Here is an 18231-nt window from a genome sequence, read left to right on the forward strand (position 1 = left end):
CACATCATCTGTGTTCCATTGAAAATCTACATTGAACTTAATAGGCATCTTGAGGTTTTGTAACCTTCATTGTTTTATCTTTAGAAGCTTGTCGGGCCACTGCAGGAGCAACAACGTTTCACTATCAAATTATCTTGATCTTTTGCCCGCTGCATATTTCCTCACTGAGCAAAGCAGTGACCAGTAACACACACTGCATGGTGTCCAGTTCCAGGTCGCTGCCAAGTATTGCTGATGGGACATTCGTACACAACAAATACAATTGTGAAATTTGATACCAACATTTGTATTATGTAAGGGAACCCCTGTTCTCTCAGAACAGCCAGTGCACATAAGATTAATGGGTTTATGGCATGTGTCTCCTACTTTGTAAAAGGTTAAGTGAGTCCAGTCAGTATTTTTAGTGAGACAGCTATTCAAACTATCATAGATAGTGAGTGCAGCCACTTTCAATTTAATGATGAGTGCAGTCATCTATTGTGCAGTGTGGCCTACAGTACTTTGACTCAAACAGAGGTTCCATGAAAAGGGAGGTCTTCTGTGAAAGCATTTTAGTCGACAACCTGCTGATCTGGAAAGCTCTCCTGACATTAAGCAGAGTGACTGATGTTAAGAGCCACAAGGCAGCCCAGTGTTCTGTTTCCCAGCTCTGTTATAATATAACTCACAAAAGACACACGGAAAAAGCACTTGGGTAGAATTCCACACACACCTACTGTAGACAGTTGTTCCAGTATGGCCATGGTGACAAATTAGAGGTTTCTTTGAAGTTAGGCACTAAGGCATGTACAGTATACAACAATTAGTCTGTCTGCCTGACTGAAAGACTAAACATACATAAAAGTTATCTACATGACACAGTGACCTGTTTACACTAGATGGGTGTAGGCAAGCGTGTTATACACACACACACAAGGTTGGTGGCGTCTTAATCTGGGGAGGACGGGCATGTGGTAATGGCTGGAGCGGAATAGGTGGAAAATGTATCAACTCCGTGTTTGATGCCGCTCCATTCCAGCCATTATTATGTGCCGTCCTCCCCTCAGCAGCTTCCATTGGTGTTATATAATCTTATCTGGCAAATATAAGGACCATCAGTTCACCAGGAAAAGGAACCAACATATGTGCGGCAGTGAAATTTCACAGCATCACAGAGAACTATCAACAGTTTGAACTGTGAAGTATGTGAGCTTACTAGAGCAAAGAGTAAAATATGTATGTGTTAAATCAATTATCAATCACAAAATTAGACAGGTTGACCCAAGTCTATGGATTGAACCCATGTTGTGGTTACATGGTACCTGGTTACATTTACAATTGCTACAAACTAAGCAATACGTATATCAGTTTGCTTGTGCTGCCATCTGCTGCTGTCCTTTCCTGAGTGTTGAAATTATATTAATAGAGCCACATTTTCATATCAGAGGGCTTTTATTTCCACAAGATAATATACATTTGAGTATAAATAAACCTCCCCCTGTAAAATGAAAATGATTCCCAAAATGTCTTACTGTAGCTACAGCAGCCACATTTCTGGTTTGATGGGTACAGAAAGGGGGAATCCTTATTATATGCTGACATATAACCTACATAGGATCAATCACTAGAACTAGTTTAATTCAGGCACTGAGGAGGAGCACCTACGCAAATACCTGCATCCCAATAAGGCGTACATATGCAAAGCAAATAGGTATGATTTAGCAAAAGATTAAGAGAAATAAAGAAACAAAAAGTAGTTAATTTGACTGCTTAAAAAAAAAAAAAGACTGAGAATTGTCCTCCCTGTACAGTATATAACTAATGCTTACATTATGTCAAAGGATCATTTCTCATATGAGTTAAGAAGAAGTAGTGTGTATGGTGTCTTGACTTTCTTTGTGTTGTCAAACTGTGGAAAAGTTGGTATACACTCATATTGATGGTCTGTTTGGTAGAAGAAGGCCTCCCCTTTACACTGTGTTGAAGATAACCTGTGTTTTACTTCTTCCATCTGACCGGTAGCAAATAGAAAACAAAAGATATGAAATATAAAAACAAAGACAACCCCACATTTGAAATACAACACCCAATAAGTGCCAGGGGTCCAAGCTTATATTACATGAATATGTATGTTTTAAAACACCCCTTTCCACTATAGGATTTATATATTTTGTAAAACCCTCCCATTCAAATATACATAAAAAAAAAAAATCTCAAGTGGCAATGTACCGAAATTCACAAGAACTAACCAACCAAGGTGAATATTTAAGGGAGCCCTGAAGGAGAGAAGACAAGAGTGAGAGACAGAAAGACTGATATGGGAGAGGGAAAACCAGAGGTGGGAAAAATAGACTGTTGTGCAACAGAGAGAGAGATGGACAGAGAGACAAAGGAGAGACCCATGCCTTCTCAGGTGGTATATTCAGCAACACAGTGTGAGTGTGTATATAAATAGAAGTGGGAATGGAAATCAATAGGCTCATTAGGTCATCACGATAAGAACAGTTCGATAGAGTCACACAGCTCCCCGCTGTCTGTTCCCAAGCAGCTGTCAAGCCTCCATCTGTCTTGCAAATACCCAAGATATATCTTCAGTTCCGCAACGCTGCCAACCTGCAACAAAAGTTGTAAAAAAGTGTAATCGTTTATTTATATGAAAATCTTTGCCTATGACGTCACATAGATCGAAACATTCCATTCTGTTAATTTAGAAAGCCCTTTTGAAAAAACTGGTGCGTAATCTAACATTGTCACCAACCTATAGAAGCACGAGTGTACCATACCAGCTCACAGGGATGGCTAATCCTTGAAATTCTATCGGTTACTACATATTTAGTTAAAACAGTTTTTCGTTTCTTCACACCTCACTTATGGACAATTTTCAGAATACCCTACAGTTGAACACATCGGCGCATTCAGATTTTTGATAGAGAACCTCCTCAATGAATGTTGGTGTTTTTATAAGTGTTTTTTTGTTGTGTTTCCTATGCTCCTGCATTGATTTTAGTAGCTGTGTAACTTTGTGTAATTGCTACTGATCTTGTCATGCAGGTTTCCCTTGAAAAAGAGACCTTGGTCTCAATAGAGCTCCCTGCTTGAAAGGGTTAAACAACTAAATAATATATTATAAACAGTCATTAATTGAATCATTATTTTTTTTAAAGTGTTTTCTATAGTCCATGGAATATCACCTGCATAATTAAAAAGGGGGTCTATCAAAGCTCCAACACATCTAGCCAGAATCTACACTACTTCACAGTCTAAAATAATTTGAGAATAGCTTAGGTCGCCTTGTCATCATCACATTTCCTTATTTTAGAAAACAAGCAAAAGGTCACACAGTAACCAGTTAAAGCAGCAGTGAAAGCTGGATTGTTAGTGTACCTGCGGGACAGCTGGTCCTCCTTCTCGTGCTGTGAGCGTGACGAGCTCTCTCCCAGTGAGGTGGCACCTGCAGGCACCTGGCTGAGCTGGTCCATCACCTCCAGACCACCCTCCTCTGCTATCTGGAGGATGAGGTCATCCACCTGGTCTTGGGGCGTGGTCAGCGTGGTGGCCGAGCTCATCGAGTCCTCCATCACCTACAGGATGGGAACAGTGAGTGGGTTTATGTTATTTCACCATTAACACAACATATATGATAATCCAGAAAGGTACAGTAATACATTGTGAGATAGAGGGTTAAGTGAACAACAATGGTTAGTTAATTAGGAGTATAATAGTCGAGGAGGCCTAGTGAAATAGAGGTCTTGGGAAAGAATGTGACAAGTGAATAAGAGGTGAGTGAAGAAATCATTTAAATCGATTAGGAGTACAACAGTTATGCACATGAGGAATACTTTCTACAACTTGTGCCACTCACAGAGGTGTGAACATCCAGGTTCTGGACCTGTGTCTCAAACTTGTCCATGACAGCAGACACCTTCTGCAGGTCCATGGAACCCAGTGCCTTGTCGAGTGCCTTGGTGACCTGCGTCATATTCTTTGTGACCTAGGAGAAAAAAAGCCAGACAGGATCAGATAAGCAGAGAGCCACATATGAAGGTAGGACAGAGTGCATGCTCATGAAAGTAGACAATATAGAAGATGGTAGAGATTGGGAAAGAGAAATATGACATTGACTGATGAGTGAGATACAATTGAATGATAGCACACTTATTATTAGGCAGAAAGAATAGACTCACCGCCTTCATAGCGACTGCAGTCTGGACCTTGGAGGCTACAGCATCAACACGAGATGCCATGCGCAGCCAATTAAGGCCCTCGTTCTTCTTACGGATGGCATTCTCTGCATACACTCTGGCAACGTCCACATTCTTCAACTGAAGAGCCTGGTGAGACAAAAACATCAAAAGTTCACTTCAGTTGATTATGAAAACAAGTTCAGGGGCCATATGTGTAACAAGCATCTTAGAGTAAGAGTACTGATCTAGAATCAAGTCCACCCTGTCCATGTAATCTTATTAATTGTGATCTATAAGGAAAACTGATCCCAAATCAGCACTCCTACTCAGAGTTTTGGCCCCTGGTCATAAATCCTTTGGTCAGTAATGGACCAAGGCAGCCTGAACCATGATCATCCACTGCCACCTGCTGGGTAATGTGTAGCACACCTCTTTATTTGACCTGTCCAGTCAAACGCCAACAGAACACGATGCCTAATAATTATTACGTTAAAATGAGCTCCACTACATCACCAAAAGTATGTGGACACCACTTCAAATTAGTGTATTCGGCTATTTCAGCCACACATTGCTGACATGTCTATAAAATTGAGCATACAACCATGCAATCTCAATAGACAAACATTGGCAGTAGAATGGCCTTACTGAAGAACAGTGACTTTCAACGTAGCATCATCGGAACGCCACCTTTCCTATAAGTCAGTCAAATGTCTGCCCTGCTAGAGCCTCACAGTTCTGAAACGCTTCTGGAGGCAACATCAGCACAGCACTGTTCGTCGGGAGCTTCAGGAAATGGGTTTCCATTGCCAAGCAGCCGCACAAAAGCCTAAGATCACCATGCGCAATGCCAAGTGTCGGCTGGAGTGGTGTAAAGACTGCCGCCATTGGACTCTGGAGCAGTGGAAACGCGTTCTCTGAAGTGATGAATCACGTGTCACCAACTGGCAGTCCGGACAAATCTGGGTTTGGTGGATGTCAGGAGAACGCTACCTGCCGAATGCATAGTGCCGACTGTAAAGTTTGGTGGAGAAGGAATAATTGTCTGGGGCTGTTTTTCATGTTTCAGGCTAGGCATTTAGTTCCATTGAAGGAAAATCTTAAAGCTACAGCATTCAATGACATTCTAGATGATTCTGTGTTTCCAACAATTTGGAGAAGGCCCGTTCCTGTTTCGGCATGACAATGCCCCCATGCATAAAGCGAGGTCCATAGAGAAATGGTTTGTCGAAATAGGTGTGGAAGAACTTGACTGGCCTTCAGAGCCTTGACCTCAACCCCATCAAACACCTTTGGGAAGAATTGGAACGCCGACTGCGAACCAGAGCTAATCGCTCCACATCAGTGCCCGACCTCACTAATGCTCTTGTGGCTGAATGGAAGCAAATCCCCACAGCAATGTTCCAACATCTAGTGGAAAGCCTTCCCAGAAGAGGAAAGGCTGTTGTACAGTGGCAGCAAAGGAGGGGACCAACTCCATATTAATGCCCATGATTTTGGTGTTTGACGAGCAGTGTAATGTATTTAATGACACAAATTGTTTCAATATTCTCACGTTGTTTATACACTATGGGGTTTACTGAGTGCGGATCCTGCCTAGTCGTTTGAGTACAATACACTGATCCTACTTGAACCTGATGAGCCTTACATTAAAAGACATTTCATGACCCAACCCCAAAACATCCCAAATGATTGCGTAGTTATCCAATACCTATATGATAGAATATAGGCTACTGTACATTAAGCACGACAGAAAAACATAAACCCCACAAATGTAGCTCGTTACAGTGCCTTCTGGAAAGTATTCAGACCCCTTGACCTTTTCCACATTTTGTTACATTACAGCCTTATTTTAAATTTGATTACATTTTTCCTAGCCAACGTGCTTCAACACCTGCATTGCTTGCTGTTTGGAGTTTTAGGCTGGGTTTCTGTACAGCACTTTGAGAAATCAGCTGATGTACGAAGGGCTATATAAATTAATTTGATTTGATTCAATATCATTTTTCCCCTCGTCAACCTACACATAATAAGCCATAATGACAAAGCAAAAACAAGTTTCTAGAAATGTTTGCAAACATATGAAATATAAAACAAAAATACCTTATTTACATAATTATTCAGACATTTTGCTATGAGACTGGAAATTGATCTCAGGTGCATCCTGTTTGAATTGATCATCTTTGAGATGTTTCTACAACTTGGATTGTTTACAATCTGTGGTAAATTCAATTGATTGGACATGATTTGGAAAGGCACACATCTGACTATATAAGGTCCCACAGTTGACAGTGCATGTCAGAGCAAAAAATAGGTTGAAGAAATTGTCCGTAGAGCTCTGAGACAGGATTGTGTCGAGGCAGATCTGGGGAAGGGTACCAAAAACATTTCTGCAGCATTGAAGGTTCCCAAGAACAGTGGCCTCCATCATTCTTAAAATGGAAGAAGTATGGAACCACCAAGACTCTTCCTAGAGCTGGCCGCCCAGCCAAACTGAGCAATCGGGGGAGAAGGACCTTGGTCATGGAGGTGACCAAGAACCCGATGCTCACTCTGACTGAACTCTAGAGTTCCTCTGTGGAGATGGGAGAACCTCCCAGAAAGACAACCATCTCTGCAGCACTCTACCAATCAGGCCTTTAAGGTAGAGTTTTTTACTCCTCAGTAAAAAAAAGGCACATTACAGCCTGCTTGGAGCTGATGATCCTTGATGAAAACCTGCTCCAGAGTGATCAGGACCTCAGACTGGGGCAAAGGTTCACCTTCCAACAGGACAATGCCCAGAGCCAGAGCCTGGACTTCAACCCGATCGAACATCTCTGGAGAGATATGAAAATAGCTGTGCAGCAACGCTCCCCATTCAACCTGCCAGAGCTTGAGAGGATCTGCAGGGAGGAATGGGAGAAACTCCCCCAAATACAGGTGTGCCAAGCTTGCAGTGTCATATCCAAGAAGACTCGAGGCTGTAATCACTGCCAATGGTGCTTCAACAAAATACTGTGTAAACGGTCTGAATACTTAAGCAAATTTAATATTTCTGTGTATTTTTAATACTTTTTTAAAAAGTATTTGCTTTGTTATTATGGGGTATTGTGTGTAAATTGATGAGGGAAAAATCTATTTTAAAATAAGCCTGTAACTTAACAAAATGTGGAAAAAGTCAAGGGGTCTGAATACTTTCCGAAAGCACTTTATTTGCTCTCTTGGGCAAATAACTGAAACTAGCTCCAGTAGGCTAATATTTTTGAGTGTGAACTGTATTACTGTATGCTATTATATGGACTGGAATTACACACATTGTTCAAACAAGGATAAAGCAGGGAGAGAATGTGATTCTGGTACAGCTGATGTGGCCTACGAAGTTATAAGTATAGGCTAGACATTTGATCTTTAAATATAATGAGGCATTTTTGCATAATTAGTGGCTGAAGCATATATACATCTTCCATAATATTTCCCCTAATGTTATTAGCCTACCTCCCCTTTCGCTCTCTCTACTGTTGCATCATTCCTTCCTCACTTTGTTATAAATTGTTGCCATCCTTATTTTTCATCATTCTAATGTCAACCTTGAATAATATAGGACTAGAATTAGATGGAAAAGGCTTTCACTTCTCTTCATGAAGATTGAATGGTTACCGCCATCACGTGTTCGCTCTTCTTTCAAACTACCCGTGAATTCTATTGGCTGCAGTATTTAACATTGAGGAAACAAGAGCAAGAGCTTGCATCCCTCTTCAAATAGTCTAATGGTAGAAGAAATTCAGAAAAAAATGTCCAGCAAACTATTCTTGTCTAGCTTTGACTGCATGGGCCTCCAATAGCTAAGGAACGCATTAATTAGCTAAATATAAAAGGTTAATACTGAATTGAATGTATTACCTGAAAGAGGTAGGCTAGGTTAGGACATCTATGCATGTCTTTTTCTAGGACATCTATACTCAGCAAAAAAATAAACGTTCCTTTTTCAGGACCACGTCTTTCAAAGATATTTGGATTTTTACGAATTAACTTCACAGATCTTCATTGTAAATGGTTTAAACACTGCTTCACATGCTTGTTCAATGAACCATGAACAATTAATGAACATGCACCTGTGGAATGGTCGTTAAGACACTAACAGCTTACAGACGGTAGGCAATTAAGGTCACAGTTATGACAACTTAGGAGTTCTTTCTACTGACTCTGAAAAACACCAAAAGAAAGATGCCCAGGGTCCCTGCTCATCTGCATGAACGTGCCTTAGGCATGCTGCAAGGAGGCATGAGGACTGCAGATGGGGCCAGGGCAATACATTTCAATGTTCATACTGTGAGACGCCTAAGACAGCGCTACAGGGAGACAGGATGGACAGCTGATCTTCCTTGCAGTGGCAGACCACGTGCAACACATCCGAACATCACACCTGCGGGACAGGTACAGGATGGCAACAACAACTGCCCGAGTTACACCAGGAACACACAATTCCTCCATCAGTGCTCAGACTGTCCAGAATAGGCTGAGAGAGGCTGGACTGAGGGTTTGTAGGCCTGTTGTAAGGCAGGTCCTCACCAGACATCACCAGCAACAACGTCGCCTATGGGCACAAACCCACCATCGCTGGACCAGAGAGGACTGTCAAAAAGTGCTCTTCACTGACAAATCGCTGTTTTGTCTCACCAGGAGTGATGGTCGGATTCGCATATATCGTCGAAGGAATGAGCGTTACACCGAGGCCTGTACTCTGGAGCGGGATCAATTTGGAGGTGGAGGGTCCATCATGGTCTGGGGCGGTGTGTCACAGCATCATCGGACTGAGCTTGTTGTCATTATAGGCAATCTCAACGCTGTGCGTTACAGGGAAGACATCCTCCTCCCTAGTGTGTTACCCTTCCTGCAGGCTCATCCTGACATCACCCTCCAGCATGACAATGCCACCAGCCATACTGCTCGTTCTGTGCAAGATTTCCTGCAAGACAGGATTGTCAGTGTTCTGCCATGGCCAGCGAAGAGCCGGATCTCAATCCCATTGAGCACGTCTGGACCTGTTGGATCGGAGGGTGAGGGCTAGGGCCATTCCCCCCAGAAATGTCCGAGAACTTGCAGGTGCCTTGGTGGAAGAGTGGGGTAACATTTCACAGCAAGAGCTTCCAAATCTGGTGCAGTCCATGAGGAGATGCACTGCAGTACTTAATGCAGCTGGTGGCCACACCAGATACTGACTTACTTTAGATTTTGATCCCCGCTTTGTTCAGGGACACATTATTCAATTTCTGTTCATCACATGGCTGTGGAACTTGTTCAGTTTGTCTGTTGTTGAATCTTGTTATGTTCATTTAAATATTTACACATGTTAAGTTTGATGCAAATTAAATGCAGTTGACAGTGAGAGGATGTTTCCTTTTTTGCTGAGTTTATATATAGGGCTATATATCAATCTAGAACAAGAATATCAATTTGAATGGAGTTGATGAAAATGGAGACTGCTCGCGCGTGCTCTGATTTAAAGCAGCGATAATTAAGTGATAGGCTGTTTTAAAACTCTGCTGCTGCAATAAATAAGATCTTCACAATTAAAAATCTGGTGACCCCCAAACGCCAGATGGATATGGGTAAATTAGATGCTAATTCGGTCTTTATATTACTGTAGCAGACTATGCTGCAGACCTACCTGTCACAAGAAATAAAATAAAAAGTTACGATGATGAGATTATAGGTTTACATGCATTGTGAACTGCGCTCCATACTGAGATGGGCTCTGGCCCCACCCTAAGCATTGACGATTCAACATGCAGAGGCAGTAGAGAAACCAGATTTAGACATGGCATATAATTTAACAGTTCCATTTCATGCCATATTGTTGATATATATAATTGATTGATTTCTCACAGTTATTTATTCAGGGAAAAGGGAGTAGAATAGCAGGTAACCCGGTTCCTGCCATTCAACAGTAATACCCATAACTGGGGTCGTGTTCAGTAGGGAACAGTGTACACCACATAGCAAAACGTTTTGCAGAAAAAAAACTAAAATCTGTTCAGGCAGTACCTTCACACTTCAAAATATTTTCTCCTTACTGCACACAACTGTTTACTAGCCTACATTTGTCTCCCAGAAAGCACACTCTTACTGACCTTTTTAACTTTGGCTTGCTCAGATTTTGAATCCTTCTCTGCCTTTTTGGCAAGTTTCTCAAGCTGTTTTGCTGTAAACTGTAAAAGAAAGAATTATTAGTAGACATTTCAGATGTGTAAAAAAATAATATGGATGTGTTTAATTAAACTTCACAAATTAAACGCATATTTCTTACATACCTTCAGTTGGAAGAGTGTGTCTGAAATAAATAAAAAATAGGATGAGAGGGGTGATAGATACAGCCGAGTGAATTGGGCGTACCTTACTTAGCACTAACATTGTGCAATGACAATATGACAGAGTGAGGGTAGTGAGCTCTGTGTCCAAATCATAGAATTGTATAGGGCGTCAATGCTTTCTGATCACTGTAAACTATACTGTACTCCCATGGCGACAACGTACGTAATGATAGCTAACGACCTTCCATTGAATAAATTAAATTAACTAGCTAACGTTAGACAGCTATCTAGGTTTACAGACAGTTAAGCAAAATAATCTCTCCAATAATAACCATGTAATGTTAACTTACTCGTCTGAACCTTCCTTCTTTGAACTAGTCTTAGTTTCTGGTGACATCTGAAATAGCAGCAGCTATCTTAATTAGCTATTAAAAACGTGTATATTTGGTAAAACATAATAACATTAATTAATAAAGGCATTTCACTGTACTTGTGGCTGTAGTATTACAACTTGAAAACGTGATTTAGCTCACCGACTGGTTTCCAAGCTTTGTGTTAGCTTATGTCGGCTAGCTAGCGCGACAAAGTTAAAAATAAGATGACAACCTCATCATATCAAAACTCGAAAACGACTTACCATCCATGTCCGCATGTATTTGAGTTCCACTTCACCTAAAAAAAAAACGTTTTACTTTGCAAATGAGCTAATTGCCCTATTGTATCCGTGTATAACGACACTCTTCCTGGTTCAGAACGGGTCACGTGAGATAGGCGTTTCTGTTGCTGAAGCCAAATAGGAAGAGGCCATTATTGGCAGTCACATGACATAATGTTGATTTTTTTTGTACCTTGTCTTCCAGATGTTAATGCTAGTATAGCGAAATGCTTGTGCTTTTAGTTCCCGACAGTGCAGTAATATCTAACAAGTAATCTTACAGTTCCACAACAACTACCTTATACAAATGAAAAGGGATGGAATAGGAATATGAAAATATAAATATATGGATGAGCAATTGCCGAGTGGCATAGGCAAGATGCAATAGATGGTATAAAATACAGTATATACATATGAGATGAGTAATGTAAGATATGTAAACATTATTAAAGTTACATTATTTAAAGTGACTAGTGATCCATTTATTAAAGTGGCCAATGATTTGAGTCTGTATGTAGGCAGCAGCCTCACAGTGTTAGTAATGGCTGTTTAACAGTCTAATGGCCTTGAGATAGACGCTCCCGGTCCCAGCTTTGATGCAACTGTACTGACCTCGCCGGATGGTAGCGGAGGGAAACGGGCAGTGGCTCCGGTTGTTGTTGTCCTTGATGATCTTTTTGGCCTTCCTGTGACATCGGGTGCTGTAGGTGTCCTGGAGAGCAGGTAGTTTACCCCCGGTGATGAGTTGTGCAGACCACACCACCTTCTGGAGAGCCTTGCGGTTGAGTAAAGTGCAGTTGCCGTACCAGGCAGTGATACAGCCCGACAGGATGCTCTCAATTGTGCATCTGTAAAAGTTTGTGAGGGTTTTAGGTGACAAGCCAAATTTCTTCAGCCTCCTGAGGTTGAAGAGGCGCTGTTGTGCCTTCTTCACCCCACTGTATGTGTGGGTGGACGATTTCAGTTTTTCCATGATGTGTACGGCGAGGAACTTAAACTTTCCACCTTCTCCACTACTGTCCCGTCGATGTGGATAGGGGGGTACTCCCTCTGCTGTCTCCTGAAGTCCACAATCATCTACTTTGTTTTGTTGACGTTGAGTGAGAGGTTGTTTTCTTGATACCACACTCCGAGTGACCTCACCTCCACCCTGTAGGCTGTCTTGTCATTTTGGAAATCAAGCCCACTACTGTTGTCTCATCTGCAAACTTGATGATTGAGTTGGAGGCGTGCATGGTCACGCAGTCATGGGTGAACAAGGAGAACAGGAGGGGCCTGAGCACGCATCCTTGTGGGGCCCCCGTGTTGAGGATCAGCAAAGTGGAGATGTTGTTTCCTACTTTCACCACCTGGGGGCAGCCCGTCAGAAAGTCCAGGACTCAATTGCACTGTGCGGGGTTGAGAGCCATGGCCTCAAGCTTAATGATGAGCTTGGAGGGTACTATGGTGTTGAATGCTAAGCTGTAGTCAATGAACAGCATTCTTACATAGGTATTCCTCTTGTCCAGATGGGATAGGGCATTATGCAGTGTGATGGTGATTGTATCGTCTGTGGATCAGTTGGGGCGGTATGCAAACTGAAGTGGGTCTAGGGTGGCAGGTAAGGTGGAGGTGATATGATCCTTCACTAGTCTCTCAAAGCACTTCATGATGATTGAAGTGAGTGCTACGTAGTCGTTTAGTTCAGTTATCTTTGCCTTCTTGAGTACAGGAACAATGGTGGCCATCTTGAAGCATTTGGGGACAACAGTCCCGCAGTCCTTGGTAGCGGGCCGTGTCGGTGGCACTATATAATATTCTCAAAGCGGGTAAAACGTGTTTAGTTTGTCTGGAAGCAACACGTAGGTGTCGTGACGTGGCTGGTTTTCTTTTTGTAGTCCGTAATTGCCTGTAAACCCTGCCACATATGTCTCATGTCTGAGCCTTTGAATTGCTATACCTACGTTTCGCTTGTTTGATTGCCTTGCGGAGGGAATAACTACACTGTTTATATTCAGCCATATTCCCAGACATCTTTCCATGGTTTCTGGTAAAGCTAGATTTTAATAGTCACAGTTGGTACAACATCTCCAATGCACTTCCTTTTAAACTCACTCACCCAGTCAGCATATAACTCGATGTTATTCTCTGAGGCTTCCCGGAACGTTTCCCAGTCTGTGTGATCAAAATAATCATGAAGCGTGGATTCCGATTGGTCAGACCAGCGTTAAATGGTTCTGGTCACGGGTAAATCCTGTTTGAGTTTCTGCCTGTGGGACGGTAGGAACAAAATGGAGTCATGGTCGGATTTTCCAAAGGGAGGGCAGGAGAGGGCCTTGTATGCATTGCGTAAGTTTGAGTAGCAGTGGTCCAGTGTATTGCCCGCGCGAGTGCTACAGTCAATGTGCTGATAGAATTTAGTTGGCCATGTTCTCAAATTAGCTTTGTTAAAATCCCCAGCTACAATAAATGCAGCCTCAGGATATATGGTTTCCAGTTTACATAGAGTCCAGTGAAGTTGCTTGTGGGCCGTCGAGGTATCTGCTGTGACTATAATCGAAGATAATTCTCTTGGAAGATAATGTGGTCGGCATTTGATTGTAAGGAATTCTAGGTCAGGTGAACAGAAGGAATTGTATGTTGTTATGATTACACCATGAGTCGTTAATCATTAGGGCATACACCCACGCCCTTCTTCTTACCAGAGAGATGTTTGTTTCTGTAAGCGCAACGCATGAAAAAATCCGGTGTCTGTTCCCGACTCTGACAACATATCCCAGAGAAAGCCATGTTCCGTGAAACAGAGGATGTTACAATCTCTGATGTCTCTCTGGAAGGCAAACCTTGCCCGAATTTCGTCCACCTCGTTGTCTAGAGACTGGACTTTGGCATGCCTTCGAAAGTCTGACCAGGAGGCCGCTCCGTCTACCTCTCCTGTGGCGACGTTGTTTTGTGTTGGCCTCTGGGATTAGATCCAATTTCCCTGGTGTGTATATATCCCTGTGTTTCCTGTCGCTCTGTGCCAGTTCGTCTTGTATGCCTTTCAAGTCAACCAGCGTTTTTCCCGTACTCCTGCTTTTATTCTGTTTTGCTAATCCTCCAGGTTTTTCCACCCTTTCCTGTTTTATAGACTCTGTACCCGCCTGCCTGACTCTTCTGCCAGCCCTGACCTCGAGCCTGCCTGCCACTCTGTACCTCCTGGACTCTGAACTAGTTTTGACCTTAAACCTTTTGGATTGTTTACAGTTTTTATCAATTGCTAAAACACTAAAACCCATTGGCTGAACAAAGTTCTCAGTTGCCTGGACTCATTTAGCTAATTATGCAGTCTGTTGTCAATACCTTAAACCATTTCACATGGTAAAACACAATTTGTAGATCTCACTTAGACTTTTCAGCAAAACTCTAAACACATTCTCATTTTTAAAACACATTCTGCACTCTAATGCACATGTCATCCATACTGGTAAACACAAGTGGCAACAATCAAATACAAATAGAGAACACATGTCATTGATTCAACACAACCACTCAAAATTGAGAGAGAGAGAGAGAGAGAGAGAGAGAGAGAGAGAGAGAGAGAGAGAGAGAGAGAGAGAGAGAGCACTAGAAGTGAAGGTGAGAGTGCTGGAGGGGAAGGTGAGAAAGATGAGGTGTGACAGAGCACAATCAATTAGAAAGCTGGCCACACCCGCAGAAAAGCCAACATACAGCCCATCTCAGATCCTAACCAAAGTCTCGACACCACAGCAGAACAGTTCGCCCCAGACCCTGGCCATAGCCCATAGCCTCGATATAACAGCAGGACAGACAAATGAAGAACCCCAAGCCCAGGGGTTCCCACCCCCTCTGACCACTCCCATGTTAGCCCCCCTTGGTCCCTTGGTCAGGGAGGTGACCAACAACTCTATGGACACTGATAGAGCGCCAGAGTTCCTCTGTGGAGATGGGAGAACCTTCCAAAAGGACAACCATCTCTGCAGCACTCAACCAATCAGGCCTTTATGGTAGAGTGGCCAGACAGAAGACACTCCTCAGTAAAAAGCCCATGACATCCTGCTTGGAGTTTGCCTAAAGGCATCTAAAGGATTCTCAGACCATGAGAAACAAGATTCTCTGGTCTGATGAAACCAAGATTGAACTCTTTGGCCTGAATGCCAAGTCTCACGTCTGGAAGAAACCTGGCACCATCCCTACAGTGAAGCATGGTGGTGGCAGCACCAAACGAACGGAGCCAAGTACAGAGAGATCCTTGATGAAAACCTGCTCCAGGACCTCAGACTGGGGCGAAGGTACACCTTCCAACAGGACCCTAAGCATACAGCCAAGACAATGCAGGAGTGGCCTAGGGACAAGTCTCTGAATGTCCTTGAGTGGCCCAGCCAGAGCCTGGACTTCAACCCGATCTGACATTTCTGGAGAGACCTGAAAATAGCTGTGCAGTGATGCTCCCCATCCAAACTGACACAGATTGGCAGGATCTGCAGAGAAGAATGGGAGAAACTCACCAAATACAGGTGTGCCAAGAACCCAAGAAGACTCAAGGCTGTTATCGCTGCCAAAGGTGCTTCAACAAAGCACTGAGTAAAGGGTCTGAATACTTACGTAAATGTGATGTACACAGTACCAGCATAAAGTTTGGACACACCTTCTCATTCAAGGATTTTTCTTAATTTTTGACATGGTCTACATTGTAGAACTATAATGAAGACATCAAAACTATGAAATAACAGATATGGAGTCATGTATTAACCAAAAAGTGTTAAACAAATCCAAATGTATTTTATATTTGAGATTTTTCAAAGTAGCCACCCTTCACGTTGATGACAGCTTAGCACACTCGTGGCATTCTCTCAAGAAAAACCCTTGAATGAGAGGTGTGTTCAAGGTTTTGACTGGTACTGTATATACATTTGCAAAAATGTAAAAATATATATAAATATAAATATATATATATATATTTGTCATTATTAAGATCACGGACTAGGCACCTGAATGCCTACGTCCCCTTTGGTTGAGAGTTCTGTGGTTGCCCTTCAGCCCAACATCCCAGAGGTATACTAGGACCTGCGGGAGATATTTGCCAAAACCTGGGCCACCTGTCTCCCTCCTCATCGCACCTGGGACTGTGCCATCAACCTGCTTGAAGGCTCCCCCGTGCAGACGCATCTACTCTTTATCGGTGGCTGAAACCAAGGTCATGGGAGAGTACATCTATGAGGCGCTCCAACAAGGTTTCATCCGCACGTCCACCTCTCCTGCATCTGCAGGCTTTTTCTTTGTGGCTAAGAAGGATGGAGGTTTTACGGACGTGTATTGATTACAGAGGACTGAATGAGATCACCACCAAGTACCGATACCCTCTCCCGTTGGTGCCGGCAGCCATAGAACAGCTCCGTGGGGCCCGGGTCTTTACCAAATTGGACCTGCGGAGTGCATACAATCTCATCTGCATCCGAGGGGGGGATGAATGAAAGACAGCATTGTACATGATGTCTGGTCACTACTAGTACTTGGTGACGCCTTTTGGTTTAGCCAATGCTCCGTCAGTGTTCCAGGGATTTGTCAATGCAGTGTTCTGGGACATGCTCGGATGTCAGGTGGTCATGTATATCAACGACATCCTGGTCTTCTTGGCTACCTTTCGAGGATCACATCACTCATGTCCGAGTAGTTCTGGAATGCCCCCTGGCTAACCAACTGTATATCAAGACAGAGAAATCAGCCCGCAAGGAGTGAAGATGGACGTCAAGAAGGTAGATGCGGTCAGGTCATGGCCTGTTCCAACCACCATAAAGGGGTGACAGCGGTTTTTGGGATTTGTCAACTTCTACCGCCGTTTCATCAGGAACTTTAGCTCCATCGTCTAACCTCTCTCCTCAAGGGTGGTCCCCGTAGGTTGGTGTGGAGTCCAGCAGCTGACGAGGACTTACGCCTACTGAAGGGACGTTTCACCTCCGCCCTATTGCTCAAACACCCAGATCCCATGCTACCCTTTGTTGAGAGCTGGATGCTTCAGAGGTGGGCGTGGGGGCTGTTCTGTCTCAACGAAAAGGTCATCCACAAAAATGTTATTACTCTAAGAAACTGTACCCTGCAGACAGGAATGATGACTTTGGCGATCGTTGGCATTAGAGGAGTGGAGACACTGGCTGGAGGGCACCAAGGACCCATTTGTCAGCCTCATCAACCATCGGAACCTGGAGTACATACGGACAGCGAGGAAGCTGAATCTGCACCAAGCAAGATGGGCCTTTTCTTTACTAGATTTGACTTCACGCTGACCTATTGCCCAGGTTCAAAGAAAACCAAAACCGATGCCCTGTCCTGTCTCTACGATTTCACCCATATTTCCCTCCTCTCGTGTCGTAGCCCCTGTGTTCTGGGACATATATGTGGACATATATACGCCTGCCCTGCAAGAAGCTGAGCCCCCGGTTTGTGGGACCATTCAAGGTTCTCCGGAGGGTCAATGAGGTGATGTATAGATTACAGCTCCCCTCTGACTACCGTATCTCACCCTCCCTCTTAGGCCGGTAGTTCCTGGTTGAGGATGGCTCCCACGACACCCCTCTATTTTCCCTCGCCCTCCAAAATGTTGAGGGAGATCCCGCCTCTACCGTCTGATCTCTACTGGACTCCCGACGTCGTGGGGGTCGACTCCAGTACCTGGTGGACTGGGAGGGGTATGGTCCAGAGGTGCCGTGTTGGGTTCTGGTGGAGGACATTCTGGATCCCAACATCATCTGTTAATTACATCTTCGTTGTCCGCTCCTCGTTCTCGGGCCGTCCCTCTGGCAGGCATTGTCGTGATCCTTTAGCAGTGCGTCCAGGGTGGATTGGGGGTACTGTCACATCTACTCCCTCTCCGGCTTTCGACGTTGCCGGTTTAATAACCACTGGTCCTGGCATCTATCATTACGCGCACCTGAAGGCACACCTGGACTCCATTACCTCACTCATTAACGTCCCTATATCTGGCACTCCCTTAGATTCATTCCCCGGGCAATATTGTTTATGTTCCATGTTCAGACGATACACCTATGTTGTATCGTTCTTTGTTTTATTAAACTTACCTGCTTCTCGACTCCCATCATCTACGTTACAGGGGGAAAAAACGATTTAATACATTTTAGAATAAAGC

At 43.5% G+C, this 18231-nt stretch overlaps 1 protein-coding gene across 1 annotated transcript; it reads right to left on the reverse strand.

Annotated features, from left to right (window-relative positions):
* Positions 1-1412: 1412 nt before the first annotated feature.
* On the reverse strand, positions 1413-11216 carry LOC135509449 (charged multivesicular body protein 1a-like). The gene is made up of 7 exons (XM_064930114.1): positions 11091-11216; positions 10454-10473; positions 10274-10351; positions 4164-4310; positions 3842-3970; positions 3364-3560; positions 1413-2592 (listed from the first exon to the last, which is right to left on the reverse strand). The coding sequence occupies exons 1-7, from the start codon at positions 11095-11097 to the stop codon at positions 2571-2573; spliced, it is 600 nt and encodes a 199-aa protein (XP_064786186.1). The 5' UTR covers positions 11098-11216; the 3' UTR covers positions 1413-2570.
* Between the last annotated feature and the right edge of the window lie 7015 nt (positions 11217-18231).

The sequence above is a fragment of the Oncorhynchus masou genome, chromosome 22 (assembly GCF_036934945.1).
Source record: "Oncorhynchus masou masou isolate Uvic2021 chromosome 22, UVic_Omas_1.1, whole genome shotgun sequence".
NCBI lineage: Eukaryota > Metazoa > Chordata > Actinopteri > Salmoniformes > Salmonidae > Oncorhynchus > Oncorhynchus masou.

Coding starts and splice junctions, on each gene's coding strand:
- LOC135509449 (XM_064930114.1), bottom strand. Junction 4,311..10,273: donor AGCAAGCCAAAGTTAAAAAG/GTCAGTAAGAGT, acceptor TTGTCTCACCAG/GCTCTTCAGTTGAAGAATGT. Junction 3,971..4,163: donor CTGCAGTCGCTATGAAGGCG/GTGAGTCTATTC, acceptor TTTTTCTCCTAG/GTCACAAAGAATATGACGCA.